This window comes from Coregonus clupeaformis, chromosome 13 (assembly GCF_020615455.1).
Source record: "Coregonus clupeaformis isolate EN_2021a chromosome 13, ASM2061545v1, whole genome shotgun sequence".
NCBI lineage: Eukaryota > Metazoa > Chordata > Actinopteri > Salmoniformes > Salmonidae > Coregonus > Coregonus clupeaformis.
Genome location: NC_059204.1, coordinates 53,667,453 through 53,691,874, shown reverse-complemented (window position 1 = coordinate 53,691,874; position 24,422 = coordinate 53,667,453). Strand labels below are relative to the sequence as shown.

The 24,422-nt window shown below is 41.2% G+C and overlaps 1 protein-coding gene across 1 annotated transcript; it reads left to right on the top strand.

Moving 5' to 3' along the window:
- Positions 1–22,977, top strand: LOC121579743 (protein NipSnap homolog 2-like). The gene is made up of 10 exons (XM_041894595.2): positions 1–225; positions 17,855–17,994; positions 18,185–18,230; positions 18,441–18,535; positions 18,620–18,690; positions 18,927–19,067; positions 19,154–19,185; positions 19,782–19,876; positions 22,251–22,334; positions 22,462–22,977. Exons 1-10 carry the CDS (start codon positions 134–136, stop codon positions 22,524–22,526), a joined length of 861 nt encoding a protein of 286 aa, XP_041750529.1. The 5' UTR covers positions 1–133; the 3' UTR covers positions 22,527–22,977.
- Positions 22,978–24,422: the final 1,445 nt, after the last annotated feature.

The following is a 24,422-nucleotide window of genomic DNA, read 5'->3' as shown; positions in this document are numbered from 1 at the left end:
ACCAACCAGTAAGCAACTTGAACATTTCCGAGTTTCCTAGTTCCGACTAGCATATGAACGCGGCATAAGAACGGGTTGTCCCTCTCGGTTCGCCTCATCTTCTCTGGCAAGTACTCAATCAGGCCAGGGAAAGATGGCGACCCGAGTCCTTCAGAATGTGGGAAACTGCCTAAAACAGACGAGAAATGGAGTCCGGACGAACGGACAAGTCATACTTTCAATCAGGTTAGTTGGATATTTGTATGAGAAAAGTCAAATTGAAAGTAAATATGCATTTGATCGTTTATTTTAGAAGTTAACAACTCTTCACCCTTCCCACTAAGCCAGTGCTATAGTGCTAACTTTGTTAGCTAGCTATCTAATTTTAACGGAAACTGTTTACCTTTTAAGAATCAAACGGAAACAAACTGAGTAAAACGAAACGAAACAGGGAGGGACCTACCTGAATTTATCCAATAGAAACTCTCGTTTTCGTTGAAAAACGTTTTCCGTTTGGCGTAAGCAGTTTCTGTTGCAAAATGATTTGCAACTGAATCGTTGTAATGAATACACCCCTGTTGACACTGGGATGCGAAGGATAGCCAGCTAACTAAGGCTAAGCTAGTAGCTTAACACTAATAAAAGGTTGTTCATGACTTGGTAGGACATTTCTACAAAACTATTGCAAATAACTTGCAACGTATCGACACTTTAAATGTGTTTTGCACAGTTTATATATAATACTTGTTCTGTCGTTGCAAATCAGTGCACATGACAACTATTTGCAGAAAATCTGCCCGTGTAATTACACTGCAGGCTAGTTGGCTGCGTATTAGTAAATTTGTAGCATATAAGGAAATCCAATCAACATCTCTTTCAAGGTCATAAAGTGTTGGGGAACGTTACTTTTAAAAGTAACTCATAAGGTGACTGCCATTAAAAGTAAGTCGTCACATTACTTTTGCGTTACCAAAAACAGAAAACCCTCAAATGCCTTGCGCGTGATGGTCTTTGTTATGCCAAGTAGAGGGCGCACACTACTTTAGAATGGCTCGCCTGCTTAGGACCAGAGGTGTGGACTCGAGTCACATGACTTGGACTCACACGTTTGATGACTTGAGACTCGACATGGTATAAAATAACTTGAGACTTGACTTCGACTTGGAGCCTCAATACTCGGGACTCGACTTTGACTTGAGACTGATGACTTGAAATTATTTGTAACGTTTTGTCACTCATTTTGTGGCACAGATTCTCCGTGGATTAGGCTACTCTCCACGCAGCCACAGACAGTATAGCGATTGCAAATAACTGATTGGCTAGTGAAACACACTCTGCCCTCTGATTGGACCAACTGTCAATCAACACAGGTCCAGTGAGCTAGCACAGTGAGGTTTTGGTGGGTCTAGTGTGAAACTGAATGGAACTCCCTTCCATATTGCACCACCAAACCTGGTTTAAAAAACAGATAAAGCAACACCTCACAGCACAACGCCTCTCCCCTATTTCACCTAGATAATTTGTGTGTATGTATTCATATGTAGGCTACGTGTGCCATTTTTAAATGTATGTAGATCTGTCCTTGAGCTGTTCTTGTCTAGTAATGTTCTGTATTATGTCATGTTTTGTGTGGACCCCAGGAAGAGTAGCTGCTGCTTTCGCAACAGCTAATGGGGATCCTAATAAAATAGCAAATAGGGTCTGAATACTTATGTAAATGTTCTATTTCAGTTTTGTATTTGTAATAAATGCACTGTATTTTTATATCTGACTAACATTTTTTTAAAACAAAAAAGTCAACCTTATAGACCCAAGGTCTCGATTTGTAGTTGAACAAGTCATTGCGTGTGTGTATGTATGTATATATATATATATATATTTTTTTTTTTTTTTTTTACTTGATTTGAAAAAAAGCGCTTGACTTGCTCTTAGAATGTATGACTTGGACTTGACTCGACCCATTCTACTTGGGATTTGACTTGAGACTCAGACCTTGTGACTTGAGACTTGCTTGTAACTCTAATTACAGTGACTTAGTACTCAAGGGATATTCAAAGTGGAACGTGCCGTTAAGCACCTAAAGAGTTGTCTGCGCCACACTGTCAGCAGCACTGATGTAATCGGACATCATGGGAGAGCTCAAGACCGAGATCTGTCAGATTTTCTTATAGTTGTTTTAGTAAATTGAATCGTGTATTTTGCAATAAACAATGTCTTATTTTTGTAATCACATTACATTTACATTTTTACATTTTAGTCATTTAGCAGACGCTCTTATCCAGAGCGACTTACAGTTAGTGAATACATATCTTTTTATACTGCCCCCCCCGTGGGAATCGAACCCACAACCCTGGCGTTACAAACGCCATGCTCTATCAACTGAGCTACATCCCTGCCGGCCATTCCCTCCCCTACCCTGGACGACGCTGGGCCAATTGTGCGCCGCCCATGAGTCTCCCGGTCGCGGCCGGCTGCGACAGAGCCTGGATTCGAACCAGGATCTCTAGTGGCACAGTTACCACTGCACCACTCAGGAGTCTCTGAGTGACATTATTATTTGGCCTTTGTAGTTCAGCAGCCTATATTGAAATGTACAGTGGGGGAAAAAAGTATTTAGTCAGCCACCAATTGTGCAAGTTCTCCCACTTAAAAAGATGAGAGGCCTGTAATTTTCATCATAGGTACACACAAAAATCCAGAAAATCACATTGGAGGATTTCTAATGAATTTATTTGCAAATTATGGTGGAAAATAAGTATTTGGTCACCTACAAACAAGCAAGATTTCTGGCTCTCACAGACCTGTAACTTCTTCTTTAAGAGGCTCCTCTGTCCTCCACTCGTTACCTGTATTAATGGCACCTGTTTGAACTTATCAGTATAAAAGACACCTGTCCACAACCTCAAACAGTCACACTCCAAACTCCACTATGGCCAAGACCAAAGAGCTGTCAAAGGACACCAGAAACAAAATTGTAGACCTGCACCAGGCTGGGAAGACTGAATCTGCAATAGGTAAGCAGCTTGGTTTGAAGAAATCAACTGTGGGAGCAATTATTAGGAAATGGAAGACATACAAGACCACTGATAATCTCCCTCGATCTGGGGCTCCACGCAAGATCTCACCCCGTGGGGTCAAAATGATCACAAGAACGGTGAGCAAAAATCCCAGAACCATACGGGGGGACCTAGTGAATGACCTGCAGAGAGCTGGGACCAAAGTAACAAAGCCTACCATCAGTAACACACTACGCCGCCAGGGACTCAAATCCCCCTGCTTAAGCCAGTACATGTCCAGGCCCGTCTGAAGTTTGCTAGAGTGCATTTGGATGATCCAGAAGAGGATTGGGAGAATGTCATATGGTCAGATGAAACCAAAATAGAACTTTTTGGTAAAAACCCAACTCGTCGTGTTTGGAGGACAAAGAATGCTGAGTTGCATCCAAAGAACACCATACCTACTGTGAAGCATGGGGGTGGAAACATCATGCTTTGGGGCAGTTTTTCTGCAAAGGGACCAGGACGACTGATCTGTGTAAAGGAAAGAATGAATGGGGCCATGTATCGTGAGATATTGAGTGAAAACCTCCTTCCATCAGCAAGGGCATTGAAGATGAAACGTGGCTGGGTCTTTCAGCATGACAATGATCCCAAACACACTGCCCGGGCAACGAAGGAGTGGCTTCGTAAGAAGCATTTCAAGGTCCTGGAGTGGCCTAGCCAGTCTCCAGATCTCAACCCCATAGAAAATCTTTGAAGGGAGTTGAAAGTCTGTGTTGCCCAGCGACAGCCCCAAAACATCACTGCTCTAGAGGAGATCTGCATGGAGGAATGGGCCAAAATACCAGCAACAGTGTGTGAAAACCTTGTGAAGACTTACAGAAAACGTTTGACCTGTGTCATTGCCAACAAAGGGTATATAACAAAGTATTGAGGAACTTTTGTTATTGACCAAATACTTATTTTCCACTATAATTTGCAAATAAATTCATTAAAAATCCTACAATGTGATTTTCTGGATTTTTTTTCGCTCTATTTCTCTGTCATAGTTGACGTGTACCTATGATGAAAATTACAGGCCTCTCTCATCTTTTTAAGTGGGAGAACTTGCACAATTGGTGGCTGACTAAATACTTTAGGAGAAATGCATCCACATTATGATAATAAAGAAAGATGTATAAATAATAGCCCATGTCCAAGAGAAATTCCATATTAAACTATCGAAATGTCTGATGAATGCAAAAAAAAAAGTAGCAAAGGAACATTGTCCATAAATCAAAACCAACATTTAGGCAGCTTTATGAAAATAAATATACAGTGCATTCAGAAAGTATTCAGACCCCTTGATCTTTTCCATATTTTGTTACATTACAGCCTTATTCTAAATGGATTAAAAATATATACATTTCTCATCAATCTACACACAATACCCCATAATGCCAAAGCAAAAACAGTTTTTTTAGAATTTTTTTCAAATGTATAAAAATAAAATCGGAAATATGACATTTACATACAGTACCAGTCAAAAGTTTGGACACCTACTCATTCAAGGGTTTTTCTTTATTTTTACTATTTTCTACATTGTAGAATAATAGTGAAGACATCAAAACTATGAAATAACACATATGGAATCATGTAGTAACCAAAAAAGTGTTAAACAAATCAAAATATATTTTAGATTTTTCAAATAGCCACCCTTTGCCTTGATGACAGCTTTGCACACGCTTGGCATTCTCTCAACCAGCTTCATGAGGTAGTCACCTGGAATGCTTTTCCAACAGGCTTGAAGGAGTTCCCACATATGCTGAGCACTTGTTGGCTGCTTTTCATTCACTCTGCAGTCCAACTCATCCCAAACCATCTCAATTGGGTTGAGGTCGGGTGATTGTGGAGGCCAGGTCATCTGATGCAGCACTCCATCACTCTCCTTCTTGGTCAAATAGCCCTTACACAGCCTGGAGGTGTGTTTTGGGTCATTGTCCTGTTGAAAAACAAATGATAGTCCCACTAAGCGCAAACCAGATGGGGTGGCGCATCGCTGCAGAATGCTGTGGTAGCCATACTGGTTAAGTGTGCCTTGAATTCTAAATATATAATTGACAGTGTCACCAGCAAAGCACCATCACACCACCAACTTTGAAGAATCTCAAATATAAAATATATTTTGATTTGTTTTACACTTTTTTTGGTGACTACACGATTCTATATGTGTTATTTCATAGTTTTGATGTCTTCACTATAATTCTACAATGTAGAAAATAGTAAAAATAAAGAAAAACCCTTGAATGAGTAGGTGTGTCCAAACTTTTGACAGATACTGTAAGTATTCAGACCCTTTTACTCAGTACTTTGTTGAAACACCTTTGGTAGTGATTACAGCCTCGAGTCTTATTGGGTATGATGCTACAAGCTTGGCACACCTGTATTTGGGGAGTTTCTCCCATTCTTCTCTGCAGATCCTCTCAAGCTCTGTCAGGTTGGATGGGGAGCGTCGCTGCACAGCTATTTTCAGGTCCGGGATCTGGTTGTCCTGAAGCCACTCCTGCGTTGTCTTGGCTGTGTGCTTAGGGTTGTTGTCCTGTTGGAAGGTGAACCTTCGCCCCAGTCTAAGGTCCTGAGCAGGTTTTCATGAAGGATCTCTGTGTACTTTGCTCCGTTCATCTTTCCCTCGATCCTGACTAGTCTCCCAGTCCCTTCCGCTGAAAAACATCCCCACAGCATGATGCTGCCACCACCATGCTTCACCTTAGGGATGGTGCCAGGTTTCTTGTTTCTCATGGTCTGAGAGTCTTTTAGGTGCCTTTTGGCAAACTCCAAGCGGGCTGTCATGAGCCTTTTACTGAGGAGTGGCTTCCGTCTAGCCACTCTATAATGGTTGTTCTTCTGGAAGATTCTCCCATCTCCACAGAGGAACTCTTGAGCTCTGTCAGAGTGACCGTCGGGTTCTTGGTCACCTCCCTGACCAAGGCCCTTCTCCCCTGATTGCTCAGTTTGGCCGGGAGGCCAGCTCTAGGAAGAGTCTTGTTGGTTCCAAACTTCTTCCATTTAAGAATGATGGAGGCCACTGTGTTCTTGGGGACATTCAATGCTGCAGAAATATTTTGGTACCCTTCCCCAGATCTGTGCCTTTACACAGTCCTGTCTTGGAGCTCTACGGACAATTCCTTCAACCTCATGGCTTGGATTTTTCTCTGACATGCACTGTCAACTCTGGGACCTTATGTAGATAGGTGTGTGCTTTCCCAAATCATGTCCAATCAATTGAATTTACCACAGGTGGACTCCAATCAAGTTGTAGAAACATCTCAAGGATGATAAATGGAAACAGGATGCACCTGAGTTCAATTTTGAGTCTCATAGTCTGAATAATTATGTAAATAAGGTTTTTCTGTTTTTTATTTTTAATACATTTGCAAACATGTCAAAACACCTGTTTTCACTTTGACATTATGGGGTATTGTGTGTAGATTGATGACAATGTTTTTATTTAATCCATTTTAGAATAAGGCTGTAACAAAATGTGGAAAAGGGGAAGGGGTCTGAATGCTTTCCGAATGCACTGTACATATTAAAGCCACCAAATACAGGCTATTAAGTCACAACAAGCCTGACTTGAAATGTTGACATGAAAATTAAAATAACTACTGACCACGAATGCATACTTTCAGATAAATCCTAAACACAATGCATTGAAATAAATGGCACACTATCAAAGGAATTACATACAATCTTTAAAGACGCATGGAAGTCAAACAAACTTGACCAAAGGTGGTGAAAATCACAAAGTGGGCTACAAAATAAAAATCTACACATTTCAAAGGTCCGCGCCGGGTTCAGCACCTGGGACAGGTCATCTTGAGCATCTTGAGCTGCAATCTTATGTGTAGCTCTGGGCTATGGTATCTCAAGTAATATTGACAGACACAATATCTCCTTTACAATTCCTTTAATAAAGATTTTTTTTAATCATTATTTTATTAAATTACAAGGAGGCCACCAATCTGTTTTACAGCTGGACACCGCTCAAATACAAAAAGAACTGGCTACCAATCTGTTTTACAAACCGATACAAACTGGGTGACGATATGAAAACTTATGTTGTGAGTTAGCAATAGGCCTTTTCAAAAGGAAAACCTAGGCCTACACATTAGGTTGCAACATTCATGACTCAAAGTCAAAATAAAACTGGCAGCTCACCTTCAATCACATTCACACCTGACCTGACCTTGGTTATTTCACTGCTTTCCTCCAAAGTAGCGATTATAACGCAGGAGGAAGAGTCTCTCAAAGCGTCTGTCAGAGAGCTGGTTCCTCTTTGGAGTCAGGACAAGACTACCAAGGCTGAAAAGTCTCTCCACAGGCACACTGGATGGTGTTGGGAGTGTTGACTTTTAAAGAAGTCTGCTTGATCCTGGGACATTTTTTCAATGGATCTGTCCCTGTAGCTGACTTCAGATTCTCAGTGATCTCAGTTTCCACCGTCGTCGTGAGTGTTGTCCAACTCAAATGCAAAAAAAGTCATTCTCGCAGGCATGTGATGGAGGCGCTGGTGGTTCGTGCAGTGTTTCCTCAGCGGAGAGTACACATCTTGAACTTGGGAAGCGTCACCGCAGCCAGCCAAAGCCTCAGTCTTGATGGCCTGCAAGATTAGATTTACATCAAATAAATTACAAAACTTTATAAAACCGTTCGATTTCCTAGATGTGCGTGTGTCTCTTATGTCAAGGTTGAAACGTTTAAATACTAAATTGATAATGGAAGAAACAAAAATATACCTTGTGGGAAAGAACAATGAGGTGTGCTGAGGCACAATTGTTATTGAATAGGCCTATTAGAATGAACAAAAACCTGCGTACCTGGACTATGGCATCTGGGAGGCCAGCTGTCATACGGTTGTCCTTCAATGCCACGGTTTTAGCCATCAGGACCTCAAGTGTTGGCTGTAGAGTACCATAAATGCCGTTGTTTTCCCCTTGAAGGATATCCAAGGCCATCGAGAGCGGCTTCAGTACCAGGCCGCACTCTTTCAGGAACTGGTATTCTCTGTCTGTGATGCACTTGATGCCCAGTCCGGTGCAAATGTGACTCAAGTCCGCTATGGGCATGTCAGTGACCCTGCACAGGACATTGTGAAATGAGTTCCACCTCGTAGTGGGTACCAGAAGCTTTCTCCTGCTATACTCCTCCAAGCTCTCTGATGCCACCGTTGATCGACTAACCTTGGTCCACAGGGCCGAACACTTTCCAGTGGCGCTCCTGTACACAGCTTTTCAATCACCATTTGCCTTCAGCCATTTGTCCACGTCATTACTTGATATAAGATTAAGGGTGTGGGACTCGCACCTGTCATGTGGCGGGAGAACAATCAGTTGGTTGTCGTCGTTGGAATCCATGTCGCAACCACCGGTGAGCACTCAATCTAAATCCGCAAAGGTAACATCTTCACTCTTCTCTTCCTCTTTATCGTCAACCTTAAACATTTTAAATGCTTTCACAAAATTGGAACCGTTGTCAGTGACGGTGGCAGTCATTTTTTGACTCAGGCCATATGTGAATGAATCTGCTCTATTTTTATTTTTTTTTATTTTATTTAACCTTTTATTTAACTAGGCAAGTCAGTTAAGAACACATTCTTATTTACAATGACGGCCTACCCCGGCCTCCCCTAACCCGGACAACGCTGGGCCAATTTGTGCGCCGCCCTATGGGACTCCCGATCACGGCCGGTTGTAATACAGCCCAGGATCGAACCAGAGTCTGTATTGACGCCTCTAGCACCAGCAATCGTATCATACGTGTGTCTTCCCCTGACTCTTCTGCATGTAATCGTAGCTTTCCCGTGCTGCAAAGTAGAGGGATGGATCCAGTGGGCTGTCATTCCCATACATTGTGTTGTGTGCTGTCCACAAGTCAGCTGTGGTTGAAACGTATTCCAAGCCATCAAAGTTGTTTGCAGTTCTGTCTCCATCTCTGAATAGGCTTTGTCAAGGTAGCTAGCAAATGTCGATCTGTCAGACACTGTCCCCTCCCTGTTACGTGTCATAGGGATCTTCTTTATAATCTTACAGAAAGATCTCCTCCACAACATAGCCAGCTACAAGTTCATTTAGTTCTCTCGGGGGACCGGTTTAACCCAACAGAAATCTAGCATTTGCTGTTTTGGAGCAGAAGCCATGTCATCCTAAGCATCAACGGCAATCGGCTGGCGTGGGTCTTTCTCCACCAGTCTTGTGGAGCTGTGTTGGCCAGAAGGTGCTTCTTGATATTTGAAGTTGAGTTCTTTGCAGTTTACAAGCGCTTATCCCAGAGGCACAGTTTGCATTTTATGATGTTTTTCTCCTTTTCTTCTACCAATTTTAAAATCATGTGAATACTTCCACAATGTAAAGGCTGTTGTTTATGCCATCTTGCTAGCTAGCTTCCTTCTACAACGTTCTTGAAGAAACAGAAAGAAAAAAACGGGAAAAAAGGAAACAATATTTAAATGTAACAATTTGCTTATTTGAAAAGTAACTAACTGATTACTTAAATGTAAAATCTAACGTGTTAAGTTACTCGTTACCACAAAGTAATCTGAGTACCCCAACACTGGTCATAAATACATTACTACTGTTTTGTACGTCGCATCTGTGTTCATAACTATATTCAATGATATTAACAAAGATATTTAACCAAAGATAGTTCATCTGTGTCGTTTTCAATGGAAGCAGTGGGCAAAACAAGCGAGGAGGTTGGCAGAGCCAAGCACGAGCTAGCAAGATCCTATTGGCATGTTCTAGCATATATTTGGATATTTCCGTTAGGGAACGCCTTCTCTGTGAAGTGCCTGTGTGCAATAACTCAATTCGCCCTTGCACTCCTTGTAAACAATGCCTTTTTTTTTTTTTTTTTTTACTTTGGCCAACAGTCTTGTCTACAAAACTTAGTGCACTCTGTACGTAACATCTTTTAGTTTTGGGAACAGAACTGTATTGAGATCAGGCTTTTCTTTGATGAGAAAATCAGCAGAATGTCGGCCCAGTTCAATCTCACTCCATACACTACCACTGCCGGCCACTGGGCTTCCTCTCCTCACCATAATTGGTGGGGAGTGGAAATTCCAACCGGATGCTTCAGATTTATACATCCGGTGAAACATCTGGCTCCTTGTTCTATCTGTGATATTAATGTCTACTGTACTTCCTCTATGAAGTTGTCACAGACAGTAAACTTTGTTGAGATGAGCTAACGTTACTGTAGTGGCTTTAAACGATGTGCCAACACTTTAACTAGGCCACTTCTATAGTCGCCTTTACAGGGTTTGTTCCAATGCATTTTCCCATGTGTCCAAGAAAAGGCAAACCCGTTTTGGTGATTTCTGATATCATAAAACATCTATCAATCACAGCACGTTTTTGGACTCATTCAGCAGCTTTTACTAGATTTAAGTACAACACCATTGGAAATTAATGTTGAAAGGTCCATTTTATATTCCTAAAACTTAAGCTGAAAATTATTTTACCGCTGCTTCCTGTTGACAAGACATTTTGATAAATAGCTGAATGTCAAAACAGTATTATTGTGTCCAAATCAATAACCAATATGCAGAAACAGTTTGTGATATATTGAAAACCTAACCCTAAAATGTACTATCTACACACACATGTGCAACAGTAGTAATCATATTACTTGTATTTTTTTAAACAAGCACCTTATAAACTTCACACGCACCAAAAGCCCTGTTTTGACAAGTGGCAATAAATCACTCGTATTGGTTAGGGGGGAAATTGGGTTGTATGCACTGTTGAAACTACCACACCTTAAAAACCACATGGAAACGTGAGATATTTCAATCTGAAAATAATATTTACATCACTGGTTAGAAGAGAATTAGTTTAAGACAGTCATCTAAATTCTAGAATATCGGATGGAGATTCTGAGAGGCTGCTGAAACGGGGCAGAAACAAATCAGTTGCTTTGTTATTTAACTTAAACAAATCACGACCCGGCATTGGATATCAACACTGACAATGGTTGGCTGTTAAATAAGTGATAGTTTGACTCTCAAATCGGTGTATTGGTGTGCGCAGAGTTCGCACAAGGTGCTTGAAGTACTTGGATTTAGCACTCTGAAATTCAAGTACTTTAATACCTTGAAACTCAGACATTTTCTCAAGTTGGTACTTGAAAAGTACTTTAATTAAAATGAGAGGAGAACAGAAAATGATACAATTTGTTAATATGAAAAATATTTTTAAAATGTATTGGTCTTACAAAAGCAAAAATCTCACGTGTTTCGCGCTCTGGTTGCCAAGCGAGCTTGCTCATTCCACCCACACTGCCACTCAGCCAGGCAGGTACAGAACTAACTGATGAGGTGCCGCCAAACGTCACGACGACAGCTAAAATGCCAGGAAAATGTAGATTCAACCCTGCCTGGCAGGATATTGATGTTTATGAATGGGTTTTCCAGAACCAACCAACCCACACCGTGCAAGGTGCAAAAGATGTGTCAAAGACTTTGACATTGCAAGCATGGGTGAATCGGCCCTGAAGAGCCACATGAAGCGGGAAAGACACAAAGCTGCAGCCCAGGCTGGCGCCAGTTCTACATTGTGACTTTTTCTCTGCAACAACCTCCAGAGCTTCAGCACAACCAGACCAACCGGTAAAGAAACGTTTCAAGTATGAATTAGAATTAACTACTAGCTAACGTAAGCAAACCAGAGTTTACCAGCTGAAGCTAGCTAGTTAGTTAGTTCTCTTAGCTAAGGGAGCTGAAGTATTAAACGATTTCTAGATAACTATAGCACTTTATCTTTGCCTACTTCAAGGCAGGTGATCTGGGATAGTGAGTGTGTTGAATGATTTGGACGAAATGATGCTAGCCAGCAAACGTTAGTCAACTTGGCTAAAATAGCAAGCTAGCTAACTAACATTGAGTAGTCAGCTAGCTAGCTAAATGTTAGCAAGCTATCTTGCAAGACATTTTTAATAAACATAACTTGAAACCATGGTTTTAATTACCATTGTTGTTCTATTTTATATATGGTATGTCTGTTCAATGATAATATAGCTACTGGCATTGGTTTGAAGGGGATGTGAAAATACATGCAATATGTAGCATAGGCTATGGGTTTAAGGGTTGAAGATGAAATGTAAGAGGTAGTTGGCTATACACTGAGTGTACAAAACATTAAGGACACCTTCCTAATATTGAGTTGCACCACCATACCCCGTTCAAAGGCACTTTCAATATTTTGTCTTGCCCATTCACCCTCTGAATGGCACACATACACACTCCATTTCTCAATTGTCTCCAGGCTTAAAAGTCCTTCTTTAATCTGTCTTCTCACCTTCATCGAAACTGACTTGAAGTGGATTTAAGAAGTGACATCAATAAGGGACCATAGCTTTCACCTGGATTCACCTGGTCAGTCTGTCATGGAAATAGTTGGTGTTCTTAATGTTTTGTACACTGTGTAAATTTCAAGTAAAGGGATAGTCATTACAAAAACAACCTAACATGAGCTGAATTTCATTGTTTTTAAGGTGTTGTGGATGTCTTTTCAGAAAGACATCCACAAGAAAAGTTAATTATTGCTATTTGTTTTCTTGCTCTCAGAATCCTCCACAAACCTCTCTTCATGGGTCTGAAACAACGATTCATGGCGCACAGAGATCCTATGGACAATGAAGAGTTTCGTCTCCCACTACTCCTGCAAAAGTGCAGAGGACAATGCCACAATTTTCCCCTTTATGTGTCCGGACAGTGCTATTGGCAAGTCATATGCCTGTGGGGAGAAGAAGATGGCCTACATGATCAGTAATGCTCTTGCACCTTACTTTCGGCACCACCTCCTGGACAAGTTGTAAAAGAATGACGGTTATGTGCTGATTTTTGATGAATCGCTGAACAAACCACTTCAGCTCATGCAAATGGATGTCCATGTAAGGTTTCTAGACCCCACAACCAACAAGGTTACCACACTACCTGGACTCATCCTTCATGGGACATGGCACAGCACAGCTAAGGACTGTCTTTCTCACTTCACAGAGTTGACAGATGATAAACTTAACATGTCTCACCTCCTACAGAAGCCACAGACAGAGTGCTAATTGCCATTGGAACATGTTCCTTGCACAGTGTCCACAATGCGTTTCGAAATGCATTTGACTTCATAGACTGGGACATAGAGGGCACTTTAAATGCTTTCTATAGATTGACACATGACGTCCCTGCAAGGTGAGATGATTTTGTGACAATCACAGGTTCCTCAGTTTGGTGCAGGTCATGTTCTTCAAACTACCATCTCTATATCAAATAAAAGTTTATTTGTCACATGAACACGACACAAGGTGTAAACGGTACAGTGAAATGGTTACTTAGATATTTGCATAGTAGCAATGTCAAAAATAGAAAATGTCCAGATAAAAATATTTTATCATTATTAGATGATGCTTACCCAGACACACTTTATCTAAATTGATGGGTCATGTGAAAAATGCTATAACCACCCCCCAGCCACATCTAGATAAGTGGGTGGGTCACTATTGTCTAGAAACACATGTTAATGAAATACAATAGATGGCCGTAATCACCCCCAGACACACTTGGCTAACTTGATGGGTCATGTAATCATCTAGCGAAGTGGATTATTTTGTTTAGACATGTAGCTAGCTAGCTAGCTAGCTAGCTAAACAATGAACCATTATCCCTACTCATAGCTGCAGTACAAACGGATTGTCATAGCTAGCCACCATGCATGAAACGCTGTAGTATGAATCTGCAGTCTAAAGCTAACCAACTAGGTTCAATGTTAGCGAGCTAGCTAACATTAGGCTATAACTAGCAATGCAAATGGTTTCTAAAATACTAATAATATTACTGCACAGATCATACACATAATGTTCGCTAGCTAGTTAACAGTACGCTTTAACTTGCAATGAAAACTACTTTCTGACAAAATTAGAAACATATATCTGAATGTAGCTAGACTCTTACCCGTATACATGGATGAACGCTTCACGGCAGACTGGAACCACTGTAACTAAGTAAGACATCCTGTGTCTTTTCCGTTTTGTTTGTAACTAGCTACAGCTTGTTTGGCCCGTTGTGTCAAGTCACTCTGGTTCACACTGACCGTGTGCAGAAAGAAAGCCAACTTTTTCCCACTGATCTTTGTCGATAGCGCCTGCTAAATTCAGGGCAGCAAAGTTGTTGAGAGCAGTAGCAACACTGCTCATGTTCTAGACAGAAACGCTTCATGGCAGACCAATCCAAACTCATCTCTGGGCATGTCCAGCCTATTCATTATCTCAGCCAAACATGGCTAGCTTGAAGGTTCCTGTCTTTTTCCGTGGCTAAACCAACTATGCTCGTAATTGAACCACTTTATTTGTGTTTACCGATGTCATACAAGTTTGTTATTAAGGCACGTGAAAGTTCACGTTCCAGAAGGCATTTCTGCCCAAAGAAATGTATTATGTTCAAATGCCTCTCCTGTGAAGTAGTGACGTGCAACATACGCCTACTTCTTGAAACGGGTCACATCCCAAACCATCTGAATTGGGTTGATGTCGGGTGATCTGATGCAGCACTCCATCACTCTCCTTCTTGGTCAAATAGCCCTTACACAGCCTGGAGGTGTGTTGGGTCATTGTCCTGTTGAAAAACAAATGATAAATTCCACAAATTAACTTTTAACAAGGCACACCTGTTAATTGAAATGCGTTCCAGGTGACTACCTGATGAAGCTGGTTGAGAGAATGCCAAGAGTGTGCAAAGCTGTCATCAAGGCAAAGGGTGGCTACTTTGAAGAAACTCAAATCAAAAGTATATTTTGATTTAACACTTTGTTGGTTACTACATGATTCCATATGTGTTATTTAATAGTTTTGATGTCTTCACTATTATTCTACAATGTAGAAAATAGTAAAAATAAAGAAAACCCTTGAATGAGTCAACTTTTGACTGGTACTGTTTGTTACACAGTGCATTCTGAAAGTATTCAGACCCACTTTTCCACATTTTGTTAACAGTGTAACAAAGTTGTGAATGCACAGTGTCCTCTGAAATCCTCTTTTGATCGATCTTATTTTAACCAACTTGCTTCTGATGTTTTTGCTAATGATATACCCTAAGTGATCACTGTGCTGTTTCCTGTGTAAGGGATGGTCAAATTCCAAAACTACCTCCACGTATCATCATGAAAAGAAACTGGAAGCAGTTTGATAATCAGGGTTTTTTACATGATGTTTTTGACATTGCCTGGAATAGAGTTGAATTCATCCCTGATGTTGAATTGGCATTTTCTTACTTCCACAAAGCATTCCAGGATGTATGCAACAAGCATGCCCCTTTCAAACAATACAGAATTAATGACAGAGACAACCCTTGGTTCTCAGATTAACTAGCTGAAATCATAAGGAAACTAAATGCTATGTGAGCTAAAGCAAGAAGGTCTGATTCAGCTCATGATTGGATAGCTTTTAAACACCTTCTAAATCAGGGTGTGTCTATGAGCTGAAAGCAGACCACTACCTCAAATATACTGCTGATAATCTGGGTAATCCTTACAAATTTCGGCAAGTAGTGAAAGGTTTGGAATGCAAAAAAGATGCACAGCTTCCTAAAGACATATTGAGACCGCTGATGTACATTTTTATTCTCTTCTCAAGTGGCAGCAGTTTGACTTTGGCTTTTGAAAAGGATCAAGCAGCTTTTAACATCATTCATTCAACAGAGTCTATTCAATTTTAAAGCTCGGTCCAAGGCTAAACATTCTGAGAGCCATGTCACTGCTACTGGCTCAAATAGCTGACCAATCAGCCTGTTACCAACCCTTTGTAAACTTTTGGAATAAATTGTTTGACCAGATACAATGCTATTTTACAGTAGACAAATTGACAACAGACTTTCAGCACGCTTATAGGGAAGGACATTCAACAAGCACAGCACTTACACAAATGACTTATGATTGGCTAAGAGAAATTGATGATAAAAAGATTGTGGGGGATGTTTTGTTAGACTTCAGTGCGACTTTTGACTTTATCAATCATAGTCTGTTGCTGGAAAAACTTGTGTTATGGCTTTACACCCCCTGCTACAGTGGGGAGAACAAGTATTTGATACACTGCCGATTTTGCAGGTTTTCCTACTTACAAAGCATGTAGTGGTCTGTAATTTTTATCATAGGTACACTTCAACTGTGAGAGACGGAATCTAAAACAAAAATCCAGAAAATCACATTGTATGGTTTTTAAGTAATTCATTTGCTTTTTATTGCAAGACATAAATATTTGATCACCTACCAACCAGTAAGAATTCCGGCTCTCACAGACCTGTTAGTTTTTCTTTAAGAAGCCCTCCTGTTCTCCACTCATTACCTGTATTAAGTGCACCTGTTTGAACTCGTTACCTGTATAAAAGACACCTGTCCACACACTCAATCAAACAGACTCCAACCTCTCCACAATGGCCAAGACCAGAGAGCTGTGTAAGGACATCAGGGATACAATTGTAGACCTGCACAAGGCTGGGATGGGCTACAGGACAATAGGCAAGCAGCTGGGTGAGAAGGCAACAACTGTTGGCGCAATTATTAGAAAATGGAAGAAGTTCAAGATGACGGTCAATCACCCTCGGTCTGGGGCTCCATGCAAGATCTCACCTCGTGGAGTTGCAATGATCATGAGAACGGTGAGGAATCAGCCCAGAACTACACGGAAGGATCTTGTCAATGAGCTCAAGGCAGCTGGGACCATAGTCACCAAGAAAACAATTGGTAACACACTACGCCGTGAAGGACTGAAATCCTGCAGCGCCCGCAAGGTCCCCCTGCTCAAGAAAGCACATATACAGGGCAGTCTGAAGTTTGCCAATGAACATCTGAATGATTCAGAGGAGAACTGGGTGAAAGTGTTGTGATCAGATGAGACCAAAATCGAGCTCTTTGGCGTCAACTCAACTCGCCGTGTTTGGAGGAGGAATGCTGCCTATGACCCCAAGAACAACATCCCCACTGTCAAACATGGAGGTGGGTGGAAACATTATGCTTTGGGGGTGTTTTTCTGCTAAGGGGACAGGACAACTTCACTGCATCAAAAGGACGATGGACGGGGCCATGTACCGTCAAATCTTGGGTGAGAACCTCCTTCCCTCAGCCAGGGCATTGAAAATGGGTCGTGAATGGGTATTCCAGCATGACAATGACCCAAAACACACGGCCAAGGCAACAAAGGAGTGGCTCAAGAAGAGCACATTAAGGTCCTGGAGTGGCCTAGCCAGTCTCCAGACCTTAATCCCATAGAAAATCTGTGGAGGGAGCTGAAGGTTCGAGTTGCCAAACGTCAGCCTCAAAATCTTAATGACTTGGAGAAGATCTGCAAAGAGGATTGGAACAAAATCCCTCCTGAGATGTGTGCAAACCTGGTGGCCAACTACAAGAAACGTCTGACCTCTGTGATTGCCAACAAGGGTTTTGCCACCAAGTACTAAGTCATGTTTTGCAGAGGGGTCAAATACTTATTTCCCTCATTAAAATGCGAATCAATTTATAAAATTTTTGACATGTGTTTTTCTGGATTTTTTTGTTGTTATTCTGTCTCTCTCACTGTTCAAACAAACCTACCATTAAAATTATAGACTGATCATGTCTTTGTCAGTGGGCAAACGTACAAAATCAGCAGGGGATCAAATACTTTTTTCTCTCACTGTATGCTTAAACATTGGTATAATATGATATATAATGCCATTTTGGGAAAACTGCTGCTGTCTTGGTTGGACCAAGTCTCTCTTGAAAAGTAGATTTGATCTCAATGAGACTATCCTGGATAAGTAAAGATTTAAAAAAATATATATATGGTGTCCTAACGCTGTCTTACGTCTTGTCCAGGAGTCTATCAGCATCCACCAATAGGAACCGTGAGGACAGCTGGTTCAAGTCTCTGTTCGTCAGGAAGGTCGACCCCAGAAAGGATGCCCACTCTCAACTACTGGCTAAGAAGGAAGACACCAACCTCTACAAAATACAGTGTAGGTTATCTCTCTCACTCACACACACACACACTCAAGGGTTTGGTTGTGACGCCTGTGTGTCTACATTACAATGGCTTCATTGTGGGGGGTTTTAACACAGGATTAACATAGATTGAAAGGTGTTAGACTTTTTCCCCAGGCCACTGCCACACTGTTACATACTTAAACTCTTTCTCTTCTTTTACAGTTCACAACGTCAAGCCCGAGTGCCTTGATGCTTACAACAAACTTTGGTAAGATACCCCTACCTCCAACCAAACTCCATCTTTATTTAAAAGCAAATAACACTCGAACAGCAGCATTGTTAGACAATGGAGAGTCTGTAGTAAATGCTTTCGAAGATGTGTGTGAAAAGGTTAGGACAGAGTCACCAATGTTTACAGGGATTGTTCGTAGGATTGTCAACGATTATTTCATTTTTGTTTTGTTATGCGTGTCCTCAGTGAGGAGGTTCTGCCCTCCATCAACGCTGACTCTCACTACCCCTGTGAGCTGCTTGGCACCTGGAACACATGGTATGGAGAGCAGGACCAGGCAGGTAAGGACTCACATACACACACATACAGAGACACACTCATATACATGCACACACACACACTCACCTCCTCTCTCTGTGTCCCAGTTCACCTGTGGAGATATCGGGGAGGCTACCCAGCCCTGACAGAGGTCATGAACAAACTCCGGCAAAATAAGGTTAGTAGGAAAGTTGGCTCACGAATGTCACTATATAGGGTTTCTATAATGAAAAGTAAGAAATTCCCGCACAGTACTTACAATACTGTGGTCTACTTATTACTTTGAAAGAAGCAGTCTGCAGGAATTTCGTCTTTTGAATCATGTTAGGTATACATTACAACAAACCTGCATATATCCAGATTTGGGAGTGCATTTCCTTTCCAGTTCTTGAACCATTACATGTGGTTTTGTAGGAGTTCATGGAGTACAGGAATGAGCGGGGGAAGATGTTGCTGTCTCGTCGTAACCAGCTGCTGCTGGAGTTCAGCTTCTGGAACGAGCCCACCCCCCGCCCAGGACCCAACATCTATGAGCTCCGCTCATACCAACTCAGGGTTAGACTGACTTTCTCCATCTCTCTGTCTCACTTTATCTCACTCACTCTATATGATGTCTAATACTCCTTCTCTTCTTCTTTCAGCCTGGAACTATGATTGAGTGGGGAAACTACTGGTAAGGCATCTTTTTTCTTATTGTTTTGTAGGTTTTGCATAAATGTCCTCCTTTTCATTTAATTTATTCAATGTCACTTTTCCTAGACACTGGTAGAGACAATGTCACTTGGTTCCTTCTATCATGTAGTTGATACACCTGTACGGTACCTCTGACCTGCACTTCCGTTGCATGACGTCTTGAGCATGACTGAAAATGGACGAGGGGTTATTATGAAGTGATTATTCGATATGGCGACTTTAAGTAGAATATGCCTGCTGTAATTTGTCAATTCAAATCACTGTTTGACAGAATTGAAATGACAGAACAACAATAAGGTACAATCTGCCTGTCAAATCCTTTTACGTGGGGGACTGAACAGCGATGCAGGAAATTGGATGATTAAAGCATTGCATTGATTAAAACATGAAATCGATAACTCAATGGTGAAATTTAAAAAAATCTGTCTGAAGCAAGATAAAGTGTGTTCAGCAAAAGGTATCATCAGCATTCTCTCTGTGCTCTGTTGTAGTTATTTAATAAAGCGCAGGATGAACAAATGCTGTCATAAGGCTGTTTTGATTGGCTGCTGTGTGTCATGTGAATGTGTATGGCAGGGCTCGGGCCATAGAGTTCCGGCAGCAGAACAGTGAGGCTGTGGGAGGGTTCTTCTCGCAGATCGGCAGCCTCTACATGGTGCATCACCTCTGGGGTAAGACGAGACAACCACAAGAATGACCCCTCTCTATCACCGCTCTCTACAGTTTATTTAGTAGGGTTCGCACAAGGTGCTTGAGGTGCTTAAAGTACTTGAATTTGTCACTCTGAAATTCAAGTACTGGAATACCTTGAAAATCAGACATTTTCTCAAGTTGGTACTTGAACTAACCTCTACGGGATCGGTGTCCCGTGTACGGGACGGTTGAGCTAACCTGCGCTAATGTGATTAGCATGACTGTTGTAAGTAACAGCAAACTTTCCAGGACATAGACATGTCTTATATGGGCAGAAAGCTTACATTCTTGTTAATCTAACTGCACTGTCCAATTTACAGTAGCTATTACAGTGAAAAAATACCATGCTATTGTTTGAGGAGAGTGCACAACAACAAAAAACGTATCACAGCAACTGGTTTGATACATTCACCTCTGAAGGTAAATCATGTACCGGTACTTACATTCAGTAATCTTGCTCTGATTTGTCATCCTGAGGGTCCCAGAGATAAAATGTAGCATAGTTTTGTTTGATAAAATCAATTTTTATATTCAAATGTAAGAACTGGGTTCTACAGTTTGAACCCTTGCTGTCTCTGGCTCCGCACCCACCCACCCCGCCCGGCCATCTAGATGTGTGAAAGTTAGTGTATAAGCTAATGATCCATCATGTATGACATTCCTGGGAGTGTATAAACTTACATTTTGTATTACCATATCATTTTTGTATGTTCTCTATAGTTATGTAGTTGAAAATGCATCAATTGACTAATTCGGCACATTTGGCCAGACTTGATACAAAATAGTCCTGTATTGCAACGCTTCACTGGATCAATCTGAAACTTTGCACACACACTGTTTGTCCATCTAGTGGCCAAAATCTAAATTGTGCCTAAACTGCAATATTTTATTGTGGCCTTTCTCTTGCATTTCAAAGATGAAAAAAAGAAATAGAAAACATTTTTTTTTTGTTTGTAGTATCTTTTACCAGATCTAATGTGTTATATTCTCCTACATTAATTTCACATTTCCACAAACTTCAAAGTGTTTCCTTTCAAATGGTATCAAGAAAATGCATATCCTTGCTTCAGGTCCTGAGCTACAGGCAGTTAGATTTGGGTATGTCATTTTAGGCGAAAATTGAAAAAAAAGGGTCCGATCCTTAAAGAGGTTAAAATGAGGAGAACATTTTAGAAATATGTATTGGTTTTATTAATTAATTTCCAGGAAGACTACTGAGTTATTTCTTCACGTATTTCGCGCTGTGGCGCCAGGCGAGCTCGCTCATTCCACCCACACTGCCACTCAGCCAGGCACAGAACTGACCTTTTTTGCAAAAAATGCGTCAGACTTTAACATTGCGAGCATGAGTGAATCGGCCCTGAAGAGCCACATGAAGGGGGAAAGACACAACGCTGCATCCTGCGCTGGTGCCAGTTCTACGTTGTTACTTTTTCTCTGCAACAAACTCCAGAGCTTTTTTTGCCAATCGCCTTATTCACGGGGCACCTGCGATATTCCGATTTATCAAGCGGCAGCCGTGCTCCTGCCGTTCTGGTAGCTGTTCACGTGCCGTTTTTCCTCACATAGCTCTCCCGACCGGTAACACTAAAGCTGCCAGTCAGAAGCAAGACCCTTTTTAGTAGCTATTAAGTAGTAGATTCCCAAATGCCCAATAAAAACAGTCATTAAGCTGGAATTGTGTAGTAATGCGAATAGGAAATGTCTGTTCACTAGTAGGCATGTCATCAGTGCTCATCACTAGTCAAATTACAAAATCATCAGTACTGACTTACCATTCATGTATGTAGTAAATAAGTACTGAAACAACATATTATTGAGTAGAACTTGGAAGGTAGTGACGACTAGAAACAATTGCACAATATGAACTATTACAAATTGGTCCTTGAAAATAAATATTAGTGCTTGAAAAAGTACTCAAGTCCTTGAATTTGACTTGCCACTGTCAGAACAAACCCTGATTTAGGGCAGTGTTTCTTAATCCTGGTGCCTAAGCTTTACACACCTTATTCAAATAATCAATTCATCATCAAGACTTTGTGGAACCAGGTGTGTAGTACTAGGGCAAAAACTAAAATGTCCACCCCTTTGGGTCCCCAGGACCAGGATTAAGTAACACTGGGTGACATGGAAATGTACCTGGGACACATTTTGTACCAACTCAATTATTATAGTTTCAGATGGGTTATCCAACATGTCTGGTTTGAATTAATGCCTTATTTTGTTGAGTTGTACATACACTGTACGTACTCAACAAAATACAGTATCAACAAAATAACAAATCAACTATACAGCATGGACATTTCTCAGTGACTTTGATATGAATGCTTTCTGTGTATTGTCTGTTTCTAGCCTACAAAGACCTCCAGTCGAGAGAAGACACCAGAAACGCAGCTTGGCAACATGACGGCTGGGATGAGGTTGTCTATTACACAGGTCAGTTGGCTCTCTTTCTGTGCATCTCACTCTTGCTCTCTGTCCATCCTTCTTCAAGCTAACATATGAAGCGCTGAAAGTGTAGTAATATGTTTAAGTGACCCTCTTCATTCCTCTCCTCTGTCAGTTCCGCTGATTCAGCACATGGAGTCCAGAATAATGATCCCCATGAAGACCTCCCCTCTGAAGTAAGACCTCCCCTCTGAAGTAACCCCTACCCCTGCCAGCACCCAGGGGAGATCCCGACTACCAAGCCCACCACCACACTGATACATAGAGAACGTAACTGACCAACAGAGTGTGCTCTCACTGTACTTCCAGGAGTTTCAGCAATGACATCCACATGCTTGAGACTTCTGGTTTCACTTTGATATCCTTTTTGTTTTTGTCTTTCCTGTGTGGGCATAAAATGTCTTCGGTTAAAAACAGTCAAAATGACATGCGTACAGAATGTAGATAGTAGGGCTTTGACCAGACGTGGAGATTTTATCATTAATTGTAAATGACTAGTTGGACTGTGACTGTCCCATACTGCTAGACAGGGGGACGGGATAGGAACGGTTTGTCAATGTATTAAATGTGAAATGCAGTGCTTTATTAAGATTAGTTGTACATATTGAATTAAACTTCTGATGAAAGATAAGTCTCTCAAACTCTTTTTGCTACTCAGATCTTCATTCAAATTGGAGAGGAATAACGCTGTGGTCTTGGTAAATAACTTAAAAAACAGACCTTAAACCAGGGCTCTCCAACCCTGTTCCTGGAGAGCTAACGTCCTGTAGGTTTTCGCTCCAAGCATAATCTAGCGCACCTGATTTTAATAATTATCTGGTTGATAAGCTAAATCAGGTTAGTTACAACTGGGGTTGGAGTGAAAATGTACAGGAGGGTAGCGCTCCAGGAACAGGGTTGGAGAGCCCTGCCTTAAACCAGAATATTTATGTATTATAAAAAAGATAACCTTTTATTTTGACAGGGAAGTCATACTGAGGCGATGGTCGCTACAGATGAGCCCTGCATAAATACATAAAACACGTACAATATACACAATTACAAAACAGACACATTTATCAATGTAGAAGTCTCCCTCCGATCATTACTCTGACCTGACCAAGGGGGTACAGAACATCTCATTTCAGAGAGTTCTATAAATTGTTCCACATAAAGGGTGCAAAAAAACTGAAAAGCATCTTTAACCAACTCTGTGGAAGACCGATGGGGCCTCCAGTGTTATCCAAGCCTGAGACCGGGTTTGGTAATTTGTAAGTCTAAATTGAATTAATGATGATAGATACATACAGTGGGGGAAAAAAATATTTAGTCAGCCACCAATTGTGCAAGTTCTCCCACTTAAAAAGATGAGAGAGGCCTGTAATTTTCATCATAGGGACACGTCAACTATGACAGACAAAATTAGAAAAAAAATCCAGAAAATCACGTTGTAGGATTTGTAATGAATTTATTTGCAAATTATGGTGGAAAATAGGTATTTGGTCAATAACAAAAGTTTCTCAATACTTTGTTATATACCCTTTGTTGGCAATGACACAGGTCAAACGTTTTCTGTAAGTCTTCACAAGGTTTTCACACACTGTTGCTGGTATTTTGGCCCATTCCTCCATGCAGATCTCCTCTAGAGCAGTGATGTTTTGGGGCTGTCGCTGGGCAACACAGACTTTCAACTCCCTCCAAAGATTTTCTATGGGGTTGAGATCTGGAGACTGGCTAGGCCACTCCAGGACCTTGAAATGCTTCTTACGAAGCCACTCCTTCGTTGCCCGGGCGGTGTGTTTGGGATCATTGTCATGCTGAAAGACCCAGCCACGTTTCATCTTCAATGCCCTTGCTGATGGAAGGAGGTTTTCACTCAAAATCTCACGATACATGGCCCCATTCATTATTTCCTTTACACGGATCAGTCGTCCTGGTCCCTTTGCAGAAAAACAGCCCCAAAGCATGATGTTTCCACCCCCATGCTTCACAGTAGGTATGGTGTTCTTTGGATGCAACTCAGCATTCTTTGTCCTCCAAACACGACGAGTTGAGTTTTTACCAAAATTCTATTTTGGTTTCATCTGACCATATGAC